The sequence below is a fragment of the Physeter macrocephalus genome, chromosome 20 (assembly GCF_002837175.3).
Source record: "Physeter macrocephalus isolate SW-GA chromosome 20, ASM283717v5, whole genome shotgun sequence".
Lineage (NCBI taxonomy): Eukaryota > Metazoa > Chordata > Mammalia > Artiodactyla > Physeteridae > Physeter > Physeter macrocephalus.
This window is the reverse complement of record NC_041233.1, coordinates 64,924,465-64,939,830: the sequence shown is the minus strand read 5'-3', so window position 1 is coordinate 64,939,830 and position 15,366 is coordinate 64,924,465. Positions and strand designations below refer to the sequence as shown.

General features: G+C 36.9%; 1 protein-coding gene across 2 annotated transcripts in view; it reads right to left on the bottom strand.

Moving 5' to 3' along the window:
• MXI1 (MAX interactor 1, dimerization protein) overlaps positions 1-15,366 on the bottom strand; it is a 96,259-nt gene that overhangs the window by 62,611 nt on the left and 18,282 nt on the right. For both annotated transcript variants that reach the window (XM_024121573.3, XM_024121574.3), the window contains exon 2: positions 14,314-14,446. In XM_024121573.3, coding sequence (XP_023977341.1) covers positions 14,314-14,446 — 133 coding nt within the window. The remainder of the gene's footprint in view (positions 1-14,313; positions 14,447-15,366) is intronic.

Here is a 15,366-nt window from a genome sequence, read left to right as displayed (position 1 = left end):
GGGACCTAATGAAACTTAAAAGCTTTTGCAAAGCAAAGGAAACTATAAACAAGATGAAAAGACAACCCTCAGAATGGGAGAAAATATTTGCAAACGAATCAACGGACAAAGGATTAATCTCCAGAATATACAAATGGCTCATGCAGCTCAATATTAAAAAAACAAACAACCCAATCCAAAAATAGGCAGAAGACCTGAATAGACATTTCTCCAAAGAAGACATACAGATGGCCAAGAAGGACATGAAAACCTGCTCAATGTCAGTAATCATTAGAAAAATGCAAATCAAAACTACAATGAGGTATCACTTCACACCAGTTAGAATGGGCATCATCAGAAAATCTACAAACAACAAATGCTGGAGAGGGTGTGGAGAAAAGGGAACCCTCTTGCACTGTTGGTGTCAATGTGAATTGATACAGTCACTATGAACAGTATGGAGGTTCCTTAAAAAACTAAAACTAGAACTACCATATGACCCAGCAATCCCACTACTGGGCATATACCCAGAGAAAACCATAATTCAAAAAGACACATGCACCCCAATGTTCATTGCAGCAGTATTTACAATAACCAGGTCATGGAAGCAAGCTAAATGCCCATCGACAGACGAATGGATAAAGAAGATGTGGCATATATATACAATGGAATATCACTCAGCCATAAGAAGGAACGAAATTGGGTCATTTGTAGAGATGTTGATGGATCAAGAGACTGTCATACAGGGTGAAGTAAGCCAGAAAAAGAAAAACAAATATTGTATATTAATGCATGTATGTGGAACCTAGAAAAATGGTACAGATGAACCGGTTTTCAGGGCAGAAATAGAGACACAGATGTAGAGAACAAACATATGGACACAAAGGGGGGAAAGTGGCGTGGGGGGGGGTGGTGGTGGGATGAATTGGGAGATTGAGATTGACATGTATACACTAATATGTATAAAATGGATAACTGATAAGAACCTGCTGTATAAAAAAATAAATAAAATTAAAAATTTAAAAAAAAAAAAAAGAAGCATGAACCATGAAAGATAAACAGGTAAACTGGACTTCATCAAAATTTAAAACTGTTGTTTTTCAAAAGACACTGTTAAGAAAATGACAAAGGCAAACCACTGAGGAGAAAACATTTGTAAACCACATATGTAACAAAGAACTTGTAACCAGAATTTACAAAGAACTCTTACAACTCAATAAGAAAACAAACAATTAAATAAAATAAAAAGCAAAAGACACAGACCCTTCACCAAAGAAGATATATCAATGGCAAAAAAACACACAATAAGATATTCAAAAGCACTAGGAAAATGCAAAATACAACACAGTGAGATACTACGACACACCCACTAGAATGGCTAAACTTTAAAAGACTGACAATACCAAGTGCTATCCAGGATCTGGAGCTACTGCAAGTACCCTACACTGCTAGTCAGGATGTAAAATGGTACAGCCACTTTGGAGAACGGTTTCGTAGTTTCTTTATAAAGTTATATACACACTTACTATGTGACCCAGAATTCTACTCCTATGTAGCTAAGAAAAATGAAAACATATATCCACAGAAAGACCTGTTCATAAAAGTATGTAGCATCTTTACTTATAATAGCTAGAAACTAAACACAACCTAATGTCTATCAACTGGTAAATGAATAAACAAACTGTGGCATATTCATACAATGGACTCAGCAATATAAAGGACTTAGCTACTGATTCACAGGACAACATGAATGAATTTCAAACAACATTATGCTAAGTGAAAGAAGTCAGACACAGAATAGTATATACATGATTCCATTTATATGAAATTCCAGAAATGGCAAAACTGTAGTGACAAAACAGATCAAAAGGTGGAGATAAGAAACTGACTATAGAGGCATGAGGTAATAATATTTTGAGATTAAAAAAAAGTTCTGTATCATAATTGTGTTGGGGGTTGCATGACTGTATACATGTCTAGTCACTGACTCATACACTAAAAATTGAGGAATTTTATTGTATAGAAATTACACTGCATCAAAACTTTTTTTTTTAAGTTATAAACCTCATCCTACAATTGAGGCAATACTCTAATCTACCACAAAGTACTCAGGAATGAGACTAAAACATCAATTCCTTATTCTAGAAGACTAATAATACAAATTACTAGAAAGTGCATAATTTTAAAACATAAGCGCTTTGGGGAATATCTGTTCTTTCATCTACTTAAATTTTTTTTTCATTTCTGGCATATGATTAATCTGCCGTCAGTCAAGAGTACAGACAGTCAAATCTTCATTTTCATAACAGGTAAACAGATAACAAGCAGGATAAGCTGCTAATTTAGAAATATGAAAGCAAACAGTAGAAGAAACTGTTAAATTACTGCAAGTGGTAGCCTCTAGGAAGCAGAAATTGGATGGGGAGAGATGAGGCAGAGGAACGTTATTTTAATTTGTAAGCCATTTAGTATTAACTAACTTTTACCTTAGTGCCAGAAATTAAGATGCATCTAAATACATACTAAAGTTATACAATATTTGTGAAATAATCAATTCTTAGGTAAAAGCAATATTGGGAACTACAGAGAATTTTCAAGATTAAAATGACTGCTCTTAAACAAATTTTCAAAAGTTAAAACAAGGCATTTAAAAAGACAAACCACTAATTACCTAGACTGCTTCATTATTTGATTCTATTACAGAGCAACATTCTAAAAATCTTTAAAAATGGAAAAAAATATCAGTGATTTCCTAAATCACTGGACTTCCAAATTGTAATTCAGTATTTCAGGAAGGAGTCAGGTATGAAATAAACATTCAGTAGATATTTGTTGAAGGAAAAAAAACCCAAATGGTACCATAATTAATAGCACTACTCATAATAGAAAGCCCATAGATCCCAATTTTCATTGTTACTATACTCCATTCCTCACTATGGTACTAGAAGCAGACACAGATGTTACACATATATCTATTTCAAAGAATCCTCCTGTCTAAGGGAAATATATCACATAGAAAAGTGATTCTCAAAGGGAGTAAGGGAGGAGAGTTTGGCAGGATAGCTGAATTTTCCGTGTTCTGGTTGCTGCAGGAGAGTGGAAGTGCCTTCTTCCAACTGACTACACTCCCTACTCCTTATTGGTTTATTTCAAGTTTTAAAGGAATCGCTGTTGTGGTGATCATTTTGTAATGAACAGAAATAACAAATCACTATGTTGTACACTGGGAACTAACATAGTGTTGTTGGTCAGTTATACTTCAAAAACAATCAAACTCATAGAAAAAGAGATCAGATTTGTGGTTATCAGAGGCCGGGGGTGACGGGAGGGGTAATTGGATGAAGGCAGTCAAAATGTTTAAATTTCCAGTTATCAGATAAATAAGTACCAGGGATGTAATGTACAACATTATTAATATATTAACACTGCTGTTTGTAATACATGAAATTTGTTAAGACAGTAAATACTAAGAATTCTCATCACAAGGAAAAAAATTTTTTTCTTTTTCTTTTATTTTGTATCTGTATGAGATGATAGATGTTCCCTAAACTTATTGTGATAATCATTTCATGATTTATGTAAGTCATTATGCTATACACCTTAAATTTATATAGCGCTGTATGTCAATTATATCTCAATAAAACTGGAAGAAAAAAATAAAGGAAACATTGCTTAATATTCATTCATTCATTCTACCTTTAGTTCTCTTTAGCATTTGTCATATGTTCAAGACCCTTCATTATCTTACTGCAATAAATAAGACAGGCAATTTTTTTTAAGTTTTATTGATAAATACTATAAAATTCATCCATTTTAAGTGTACAATTCAATGAGCTTTTGTAAATTTACGTATTTGTGTAACCATTACCACATTCCACTTTTAGAACACTTCTATCACCCCAAAAGTCCCCTCATGTCCATTTGCAGTCAATCTGCACTCCCACCCCTCACGCACCGCTGATCTGCATTCTATCTCTATAGTTTTGCCTTATAAATATAAATTTCATTTAATAGAATTATGCAATATGTACTCTTATGTATCTGACTTTGTTTACATAAGTTTTTTGTGGTTCATCCATTTTGTCATATGTATGAGTATTTTTTTTTTTTTTATTGCTGGGTAGTATTCCATTGTACAATATATTATATTTTGTTTATCCATTCACTAGCTGATGGACATTTCAACTGCTTCCAGCTTTTGGTGATTACAAATAATGCCATGACCATGCATGTTCAAGTCTTCCTGTGGACTCCTGTAGAATAAGAGACCTTCATCTTACAGGACAGTGCCTCACACTTGTTACACTTTACCACTAACAGCCAAATGATTTGTCACATTTGTGGCCAACAGTATGAAGCACATACTGATACTTAATAAATTAATATTAAATTCCTACTGATACTTAAAATGTTTGTTAAAAGAATAAAAGAAAAATGTTGGGCTTCCCTGGTGGCGCAGTGGTTGCGCGTCCGCCTGCCGATGCAGGGGAACTGGGTTCGCGCCCCGGTCTGGGAAGATCCCACGTGCCGCGGAGCGGCTGGGCCCGTGAGCCATGGCCAATGAGCCTGCGCGTCTGGAGCCTGTGCTCCGCAACGGGAGAGGCCACAACAGAGGGAGGCCTGCATACCACAAAAAAAAAAAAAAGAAACATGTTACTCAGCTATTTCTGATAATATGGGTCTTAACTTCAACTGCTAAAAAAAACAAAACAAAAACAAAAACAACTTTGTCTCCAATGAGTTTACCTGCTACAAATAAACTGACGATGAGAATAAAGATATTAAACATCCCTAGATCAGTTTCGTACAAAACAATCAATTAAGCCTAAGTTTCTCTAAAAGTCTTCTCAAAACTATATCAACATTTCATTAAAAAGTACCTTCAGGTCTACATAATCATGCTCAAAGTATTCAGCCATTCATTTACTTAGTAAGGATTTACTGAGTGCCTACACTGCGAATATAAGTACTCTAAAATTTCAAAGTCTCTTCCCTCATGTAGCTCACATTCCATCACCCAATTTTTGCAAAAAGTAAAAATAACAAAAATAGCAAAAATAACGCAGGACTTACTAAGAAAATTGCAACTATATACCATACACTATGGCACTATATTCTTACAATGTTAGATAACCACCACGTAATTCTTTTAAACTAATTTCTACATACTTAAGCATGTTTAAATTTTATACAAATAAATCATTTTGTTTCTTTAAACAGTCAGTGGATTAGATATGGTGTTTGTGATAAATTCCATTAAAATATTAGACTCTGAGCTTTTGGTAACCCCCCCACACCCAGCAATAAATAATGATTCTATACAAAAATGAGATTCAAATACTTCTTTTTGACTAATAGTGCTATTTCCAGGAATGTAACCTGCCTTCCAAAGGACAACTGATTGGGTAACACGTGAAAATGATAAAATTAAGTACACCAAACCTTAAGAGCCAGGCCTAGAAATCTAAATTTTAAATTGTAACTTATGTGCATTTCCTGCTACCAACAAAGACTATAAAAAAACATCCAACAGACTAAGTATTAATGACAATACATTATGCAGAGTTTTTGTGGAGACTAAAGATCACTTTTGTTCTGTTGTTTCTATAGAAGATATATACTATCACACAGGACTATGGTGATCGAAATTAAAAACTTGAAAATTTACTTCTAATACCAAGGCAAACTTACCACATTTTACTCTCTAGTCTCTTTTATTACATGAGAGGAAAGGTTCTTTATAGTTCCTCAAAAAGAATCCTAAATTGCCCCATCTAATTAATCAAAATAAGAGTAAAGGAAAATCAGTTGCTTTATCAAAATACATGACTGACTAAAGACTAAAATTATATTCTCCTATAATTTAAAAATGCTCGTTTCAAATGGCTTCAAAGCTCTCGTCATGTGGCCTCCACAAATGGTATTTACATAGTGTTCTCAAAAGACTAGCAAAAATATTTCCCATGATAAACAAAGACAAGGAAATAAATACCACATGGAAACCCTTTTATCCAATGTCATAAAACTAAATAAAAAGAAAATCCATAACACTTTCCCCTGAAATGTATGCTGTAACATTAATAACAAAATTATCTACTAAACCAAATATTTTCTCTTATAAGAAATTCATTACTTAGATAAAACATAAGGAATTTCTCTCTAATACTATGTTGTGGAATCCCTATGTCTCCTTGAATGCACATTAAATTTAATCAATGAACAAGTATATATTGTGAATCTATAGCATTTCCATAATAACCTTTTTCTATAAATTTAAGCTATTTACTCTCTGTACCATCATCCAACATAAATAAAAATGGCTCTGTTTATAACATCTTGCTGATTTGTATTATTTATCATTTTTACTATATACACTCTCTTTCCAAATATACCACAAGCTCCTCTATGGTAGGGAAGCATGTACAGCAATAGTTCTATATACACAATAAATTTGATTACAAATTATTTTAAGAGAGCAGTTTCAATAGCTAGCAAATAAGGAAGCAAATTGCAAAGGGTAAAAAAGAACTCTGGTGATAAGGCATTAAAACAGCAGGTGCAGACCACACGTTTCAGGCATTTCCCAGAGCAGAAAAGGAGAACAGTAAAACACATAAATTTCAGGTTATAGCCACTGAGTATTAGTTTTTAAGTAAATTATTACTAAGGACTGTTTGCTGATTCCAGAGAAACAAATTGCAGGGATTTCTCTCATCTTCTAGTTGTACTGTGCATACCAGTCCAGTTTCCTTATCAAAAAAATAGAGAAATAAATTCCATTTCACCTCACAGAAATGTTCTGAAATTCAAAAGAAATAATAATGTATGTTAAAGGGCTTTGCACACAAGTAGCATATTAAATGCAAGGTGTTACTGAAGATGGATTCTACCCTTTGATCCAACAATTCTGATTCTTCATGTTTATCCTAAGGATCTAGGTGAACAAATACACAAAAGTATCTCTACAAAGATGTTCACAGTAGCCCTGCATGGCATGAAAAAGTAACATTTTAAATGTCATTAACAGGGACTTCCCTGATGGTCCAGTGGTTAAGAATCTGCCCTCCAATGCAGGGAACAGGGGTTCGATTGCAAAGGTTCATCCCATGTGGGAACTAAGATCCCACATGCCACAGGGCAACCAAGCCTACGTGCCACAACTACTGAGCCCGCAAGCTCTGGAGCCCATGGGCCACAACTAGAGAGAAGCCTGTGTGCCGCAACAAAGAGTGCGCCCACCACAACGAAAGAGCCCGCGTGCCACAACTAAGACCCAGTGCAGCCAAATAAATAAATATTTTTAAAAACGTCATTAACAGATGGTTGGCTTAACAAATTATGGTACACACATGAAGTAGAATATCATGCTGTAATTAAAAACGACTTAACAGACATGTATGAACTTGAAAAAATGTTCAGGATAAGTGAAAGCAGGATTGCAAAGGTTCACAACCCTGAGATGCCTTTTTTCATCTTTCAAACTTGATCAGGTCCTCTATTATGGCCTTCACAGGATCCTCTATTTTTCTCTATTAAGCTCATCATAGTTTGAAATAATGTATTTATATGTTTACTTGATAATGTGTTAGATGATAATGAAGATGGTATACATATGTGTACACACACGGAAGAAAAGTCTGCCACTGTTTTAAAATGTCAGAAGCCAAAATGAAAATAAAAACAATCTAAAAAAGTATGCATACTTAAATTACATTAGCACTATTGAACAGAAATGAGATCTGGATACATATTTTGTCAAACCACACCACAAAATCTCTTTGATTAGATTAGTATTGGGGAAACTGTCTTCACTTAAGAAATGACAAAGAATTATGCTACAATATATCCAAAAGGAGGCAATTCTGTTTAATTTGTAAGGAAAAAACTAGAAGAGAAAGCTTTCTTCAGGTTAACATTCCTGCCTGGTTAGAATTATGCATATACTGCTTAAAATCTGGCTTGATATTAAACTTAACCATCACTTACAGCTATAAGGCTTGGACAAAAATCCCTTAAGCATCTCTAGGCCACATGAGCTTTAACCATAAAATACGTGATAATATCTCACCTTCAAAAAGCAGAGAGCTGTACCAGATGAAATCCTGAATTCCCTTTCTATGATTTGTGACCTTCTTATCACATAAATATTCTGGCGAAAGGCCTCTCATCAAATAGGAACAGAAGGAGTTGTCCTACCAACTTACAAGCCATGATCATGCAAGTCTCCTTCAAACGATACTTCCACAGGGGGATATATTCTTAAGAAATCCAACAACAGCAAACTTATGCTTCAATGAAGCATTTAATGGAAAATCTGAGTTTGTTGAGGTATATAAATAATTCTTGAGAATTTTTCATTTAAACTTGGTTTTAGTGAAAGACAGAATATCACAGAACACATCAGATCACATCACTCAACATTTGGAAAGTACTTGAAGAACAACACTAATATCATTAAGAGTTTAACTGCTACTAATTTCCACTTTTGTCCTGAAACTTTGGGAGTTCTCTACTGGACAAAGACTCAGCAACTAGTTATTTAATATAGAAAAATTGAATAATATAGACTAATAAGAAATTTCACAAAAATAAAAATAAGGCTTCATTCTATTACTCTGTGAACAAATAAGTACATGTTTAAGAATAAAAACTGAAGATATATCTCAAATTACTTCCACTAGGGGGAAAAAAAAACCTCTACAACTATACTAGAAAAAGAATTCACCCCACTCCTGCAAAACAAAAGAAAAAAACCCCTAATAATCCATGAAGAAGACAGACAAAAAGGATATAAAACTGAAAATATAACAATACATCATTCCCTCTAAAATAAGACTAAAACATTTCATCATTCTGTAGTTTAAGAAAAGTTAAACTAAAGCCTTACAAGCAGAAGGAAAGTTGTTTTGTTTTGTTTTTTATGTCATCAATCTTAGCACACAGTACTGAAATACTGCAGCTGAAAAATGTAAGACATTTTTCATCAACTTGAAATTCAACCGTAAATTGGTATAGGTATACCTTGGGGACATCATGGGTTTGGTTCCAGACCACTGCAATAAAGCGAATATCTCAATAAAGTGAGTCATACAAATTTTTTGGTTTCTCAGTGCACATAAAAGTTATGTTTACATTATACTATAGTCTTCTTTTTTTTGGGGGGGGCTGCGTTGGGTCTTAGTTGCCGCACACTGGATCTTTGTCGAGGCATGCGAGGTCTTTCATTTCAGCACGCGGGCTTCTCTCTAGTTGTGACGTGCTGGGTTTTTTTTTCTCTCTCTCTCCAGTTGTGGCGCTCGGGCTCCAGGGTGCGTGGGCTCTGTAGTTTGCAGCATGCGGGCTCTCTAGTGGAAGCGCGCAAGCTCAGTAGTTGTGGCACGCGGGCTTAGTTGCCCCACAGCAGGTGGGATCTTAGTTCCCCAACTAGGGATCGAACCCGTGTCCCCTGCATTGGAAGGCAGATTCTTTACACTGGACCACCAGGGAAGTCCCTACTATAGTCTATTAAATGTGCAATAGTATTATGTCTAAAAAAAAAAAGTACATACCTCAACTCAAAAACATTTTATTGTTAAAAAATGCTTACCATCACTTGACAATGCAGGGTTGCCACAAACCTTCAATTTGTAAAAAACACAATGTCTGTGACGCACAATAGAGGGAAGTGCAAGAAAATGAGGTATGCCTGTACTTACTACTTTGTAGATCACCTTAAAATAATACAATTAATATATGCGTGTCACAAGCTCATACCAATATTTACTGCCAATATTTGACAGACTTATGGTTCTTTGCATATACGAGTTCTGATATCACTGAATTCTCATGACACAGGATGACAATAGTAGTCTTTAAAATTAATTGTAGCATTCTGTAGTTTACTATAACATACTTGTTTAAAAGAACTGGCAATCTGAAGATTTTTAATCTTCAAATAGTATATATTGTTTTCCTTTCCAGGTGTATTATCATTAATATCCTTCAGAACAAAAAGTAATCAGAGTTTGCCAAAGCAGGAGTTGCACATTCTTCCATTATTTCTACTTACGGAGTCTAATATAATATTTGGCACAAAAGAAAAACTCAGTTCCAATTTAGGACAGTCTACTTGGAGTTTGAAAACCTTCCATTCTTCAAAAACATCTACTGTGTACAGAGCACTGTGACGGGTACTGGGGATAAATCTTTAAGCAGAAGAGATTCAATCCCTGCCTTCATGGAGTTTTTAGTCCAATAAATGAGACATGAATTTATCAATCAGCTAACTGTATTTCTACAGACTGTGATAAACAGTGAAGGAAAAGTAGGGATGCCATGAGGTATGTGAATACCTGCTCTAGTTTGGCAGATGAGGAAAAGGCTTCCCTGAAGAAGTTATTATTGAGCTGAAGTAAGAGTGTAATTAGATAGAGATAACATGGCAAAAGGGGAAGAAAAATGATTCTCAGAAGAGAACAGCGTATGTGCAAAGACCCTGAGGTAGGAGGAAACATGGTATATTAAAGCAATTGAAGGAAGGCTAGCCAATATAATTCATCAGAATTGTATTTGGGACAAGAGTGGTTGCAGGGATACCAGTTAGGAGGTCGCGACGGCTGTCCAGGTGAGGAGTGATAGTATCTTGGATTAGGAGGGTAGTAACGAAGCTAAGAGAAAAGGCAGGTTCAAGAGATATTTAGGAGGAAATCAGTGTTATGCTGAAGCCATGTAGAGTAGTGTCAGTAGAGTTTTAAAGATGACAGATCTTAATATTTTTCAGTTGTGAGACCAAACAGTAAAGAAGCTGGGAATTTGAACTTATCTGATACTACTCAATAAGCCAGAGAGCAACTGCAGCCAGTTCTCTAACAGCAGTAACATCTTAGCAAGGGTGATTTTTGGAAGTGTGCCAGAAGGCCATGAACCAAGACTACAGTAAAGTCAACCATGAATTTTAAAAATAATTATGTATTACAGATCCCACCTCCTAATTGTTAAAAGGATCCCAAATGATAAAATTACTGGCATTTTCAAGGTACATGCTTTTAAACTCACATTACATCACTCATTTTTCTCTCCTTTTTACTTCTATAAAAGTAAGGTTTCAAGGCTTGGGAGAAAGGAGGAATAGGAATTTATAATATTATGAGTCAACTCTCAGCATAAATTTATAAAGTAACATTTTATATCAGGAATATCATATTATATCTGAGAATATTAGGGGGAAAAAGTCAACCAACATTATATCTTAAGGATGCTACAATGTCAGAGAAACAAATGTCACTTTATGACATACAAGAGATCAATGTTCAAGACGCATAAGAACAGCAACTTCCATATAGGTAGCTTTTTGATCAGGAAAATAAGACGCATAAACTCATCAATTCTATTCCTTTCCTCGTTTCAGATGACTAATAAATGAAAATTTTTACAAGTTTTCTTTCTTTCTGCTTTATGCAACCAGTATAATAAATTCTTTATTAAATCCAGTAATAGGCTTAAAGTTAACAGGGAGTCTACAGTGCTCCCTTACAAATGAAACAACAACACTATCTCCCAAGTACTCCAGTATCAGAATTTGATCCCTGGTTCCCCACTCCATGAAGCAGAAATCTTAAATGATAAGGAGAAATAATTTCTAGTTTTCCACTTTAACATACTAGTTCTCATCTAAAGGCCCCACCCTAAATCCCACACATGGGTGGACCTTGAGATAATATATCCTAAAATCTCTTTTTCTTTCTCTCTCTTTCTTTCTTTCTTATTATTTATATTCCCATGAAAAATTACTTTACTTAGTCTTAGGTGGTCCAATGTACATGTAATGATTTCCCCTTGGGTACTAAGAGCAACATGGCATACTTGTAGTGTTATAAATTTTCTGACATGCTGTGCTAAAATACACAGTAATTAGCAATGTGGTCCCACACACAATAGTAGAATCCTGACAAGAACACTAGCGTGAAAGAGAAACATCAGTCAAAACCCCAAGCTAAGCAAAGTATAAGTCAACAGATGACAAACACATTAATGACCTGTAACATAACTGGTAAAATCTAGAAATACACATCTTATTTATACCTCTATAATCCTTGAGTTGTTAGTAAAAATGTCACATTTGCAATGATGGGGTGGTGTACTGAATAACCAATATAGTAACTGATCTCTAAAACTGTCAATAAATCAGTGTCACAGAACTTCAGGGGAAGGCGGGACCTTGGTGAGTATGTAGTTCATCCCTCAATTTACTATGACGACAGTAAAGAACAGAGAAAAAAATGTAATGAGATCATATACTTGATTTCTAGAAAGTAGGAAACAATAAATACTTGCAGCATGGCAGAATCCACATTTGGTTTCCTACCTGGTATTTCTCCCATGTCTCTAGGTTAAAAAAATATATTTTTTTAAATCTACACATGGATTGGAAAACTCATAAATTCCTGAATACAGGTTTTAATTGACGATACCTTACCAGAGAAACTGTGACGGCCAAGAAAATTTATATGTACTTTTTGTTTAATGCTGCATATCATACTACGTATTTTCATCCCAAACCTACCATACCACAACAAACCCTCTAGATCCACACATAAACATAAATACAGCATATTACACTTATGGCTAATTATTGTTATAATTTTAAAAATTGTTTAAAATACACAGAATAGTCTTAATGAAGAAAAGAAGCCATAAAGGAAACACAGCTTTAAAGATAAGTCAAAGAAAGAAGAGTGAATCCTAGTGATGTGCCTCAGTAATCCAGAGGGGGAAGATCCAACATTTTGAGCTCTGTTATATATATATATATATATATATATATATATATATATATATATATATATATATATATAGGAACCTCAGGTTTTCTGCATCAATGAGTTAGAGCCCCTACTCCTGCTCCCTCCCCAATCCACCTCCCCAAGTGTTACCCAATTTCCTGTCTGGAGCTCTCCAAAGTCTTCAGGCAAACTTAGTTACCCAGAGATTGCTCTGTGTCCCTCCAAAATGAGGGACACAGAGCAAACCAAAGTTTGCTCTGTATTTGTGCAAACCAAAGTTTCCAAAGTTTGGTTTCTCTAAACCAAACTTTGGAAAAAAAGATCTCATTTAATTCCTTTTATCAATGGAAAAGGCAAGCATCTGTTGATTCTGACTTTCTTTTAAGACTGGACTTTTGAAAACTTCATAAGAGATGAATCTTTAGAATTCACTGACCCTCTAGAACAAAAACACTGAAGAGACAGCCAGACACTACCAAAAATTTTCCAAAAAAATATAAGTCAACTATGTCTGAGTACAGCCAAGTAAGCATTTTCTAAATTTCTGTTTTGCGTGAAGAATAAGCACCTTCTTTCTTTTCCTTTTTTTTTTTTTTGTTGCTTTAAAAGCTCCCAATTCAATCTTATCATCCTTAAACAAGGAAAATAGACTGTGCCCACTAACTTCCTACTCTACCTAAATATTTTTATTCCTTTGACAAAACCCTTGATTCTGTTTTGTTTTGCGGTACACGGTCCTCTCACTGTTGTGGCCTCTCCCGTTGCGGAGCACAGGCTCCGGACGCGCAGGCTCAGCGGCCATGGCTCACGGGCCCAGCCGCTCCGAGACATGTGGGATCTTCCCGGACCGGGGCACGAACCTGTGTCCCCTGCATCGGCAGGCGGACTCTCAACCACTGTGCCACCAGGGAAGCCCTGATTCTGTTTTACATCCTGCCTGAGCTATTTCTGATTTTTAAAAATTTTTGGATCGTCCAAGTTTAAAGCTGGCCCAAGATTTTATTTAGCATGTGGCTGCATGCATGGACACATGCTTCCAGGTCTCTGAACTTACTATCACTCTCAGTCACAGACATCTCCACTTAATAATCCCCAGCAAGAACTTCTTTGGTTGTCTTTCCAGATTCTATTTCTTCCTTTCTACACAAAGGTAGGTTATGATTCTGAGACTTTATTATTTTATTTATTTATTTTTTTTTTTGCGGTACGCGGGCCTCTCACTGCTGCGGCCTCTCCCGTCGCGGAGCACAGGCTCCGGACACGCAGGCCCAGCGGCCATGGCCCACAGGCCCAGCCGCTCCGCGGCACGTGGGATCCTCCCGGACCGGGGCACGAACCCGCATCCCTTGCATCGGCAGGCGGACCCTCAACCGCTGCGCCACCAGAGAAGCCCGACTTTATTATTTTAAAAGGGCCAAATCCCGAGGGATGGTGGGAAAGGCACCCATTTGGCTGTTCAGTGTTGCTCTAGACTCGGTATTAGAGAACTGCGGTCAGTTGGGCCAGCACTTCTGCCTGAGTATGTGCTCCCTCCCGCTCCAGCTGCCCTTTCTAAACCTCCCCAGCTTGCTACCTGTTGGCAGTGCTGGTGTTGCTGCTCCCGCTGCTGTGTTTCTGTGCCCGGCTCAACCTCCGTGGGGGCTTTGAATGCTGCAGCCGGGGGCTCGGCATGGAGGGGAACGCTGAGGCGTAGCCATGTTCACACTCTAAAGAAATGGCAAGAAAAAAAGATATGATAAGAGGAATATACCCAAATTCATGGATCTACAGATCTCAAGTCCTTGCAGTAACAGGTTGTTGAAAACAAGAGAAGCAGACCCAACTCACCCCTGGAAGGTGTACCAACACCTCCTCTAAACCAAGAAACTTCTCCCTCCTCTCCAAAATCCTTTTCTCCAAGAATTCTTGACTCAAACACCTTCATTTCTGAGACCAATTACCATTCACCTAAATTATTTCACTTGCCTCAAAATCCCTTTTCCTTTAACTATCCCCCTTCTAGAAGGTGTCTCTCTAAGCCCCACGTTTTTGTGTACTTCAAATAATTCAATCACCTAGTCTTAGGAGGACATTTTCTCTCAACACAATTTCCAGGGGCTGTACTCTTCATACCCCAATCTCTTTACATCTCCCTTAGTCTCCATTCCTAAGGGGATTCCATCGCATTGCACTTCAGATTCGAAGAGGTCCCTTGGCCACAAGTGTCTGTCCTCCGCCCTGCTCTTCAGCAGGCATTCCCTTTCTTTGCTCTCAGCCTTGTCTCCTCCACCCCTACCTGCACTGCTCCCAGCCTTTTCCTCCAGTTCTTTGCATCCTCTTTCCTCCCAGGTCCTCAGATCACCTCCACTCTCAACACCCTCCTCTCTCTTCTGGTCCACCTCCATTCACAGCAGCTCCCAGGTCCAGCCTGACCCCTCTCCTCCATCTCCCCCAGGTGACAGTCTCCTCCCCTTCATTAACATACACACACCCACATGTGTCCCCTCACGCAGGCACCAGTGGTACTCCTCCCCTCACATACCTGCTGCCTCATGCACCCCCTCCACTCACATGCCCACCCTCTCTCACACGCACACCCCCACACATGCACCCCCTCCTCACACACGCACCCCCCTCACACACGCAC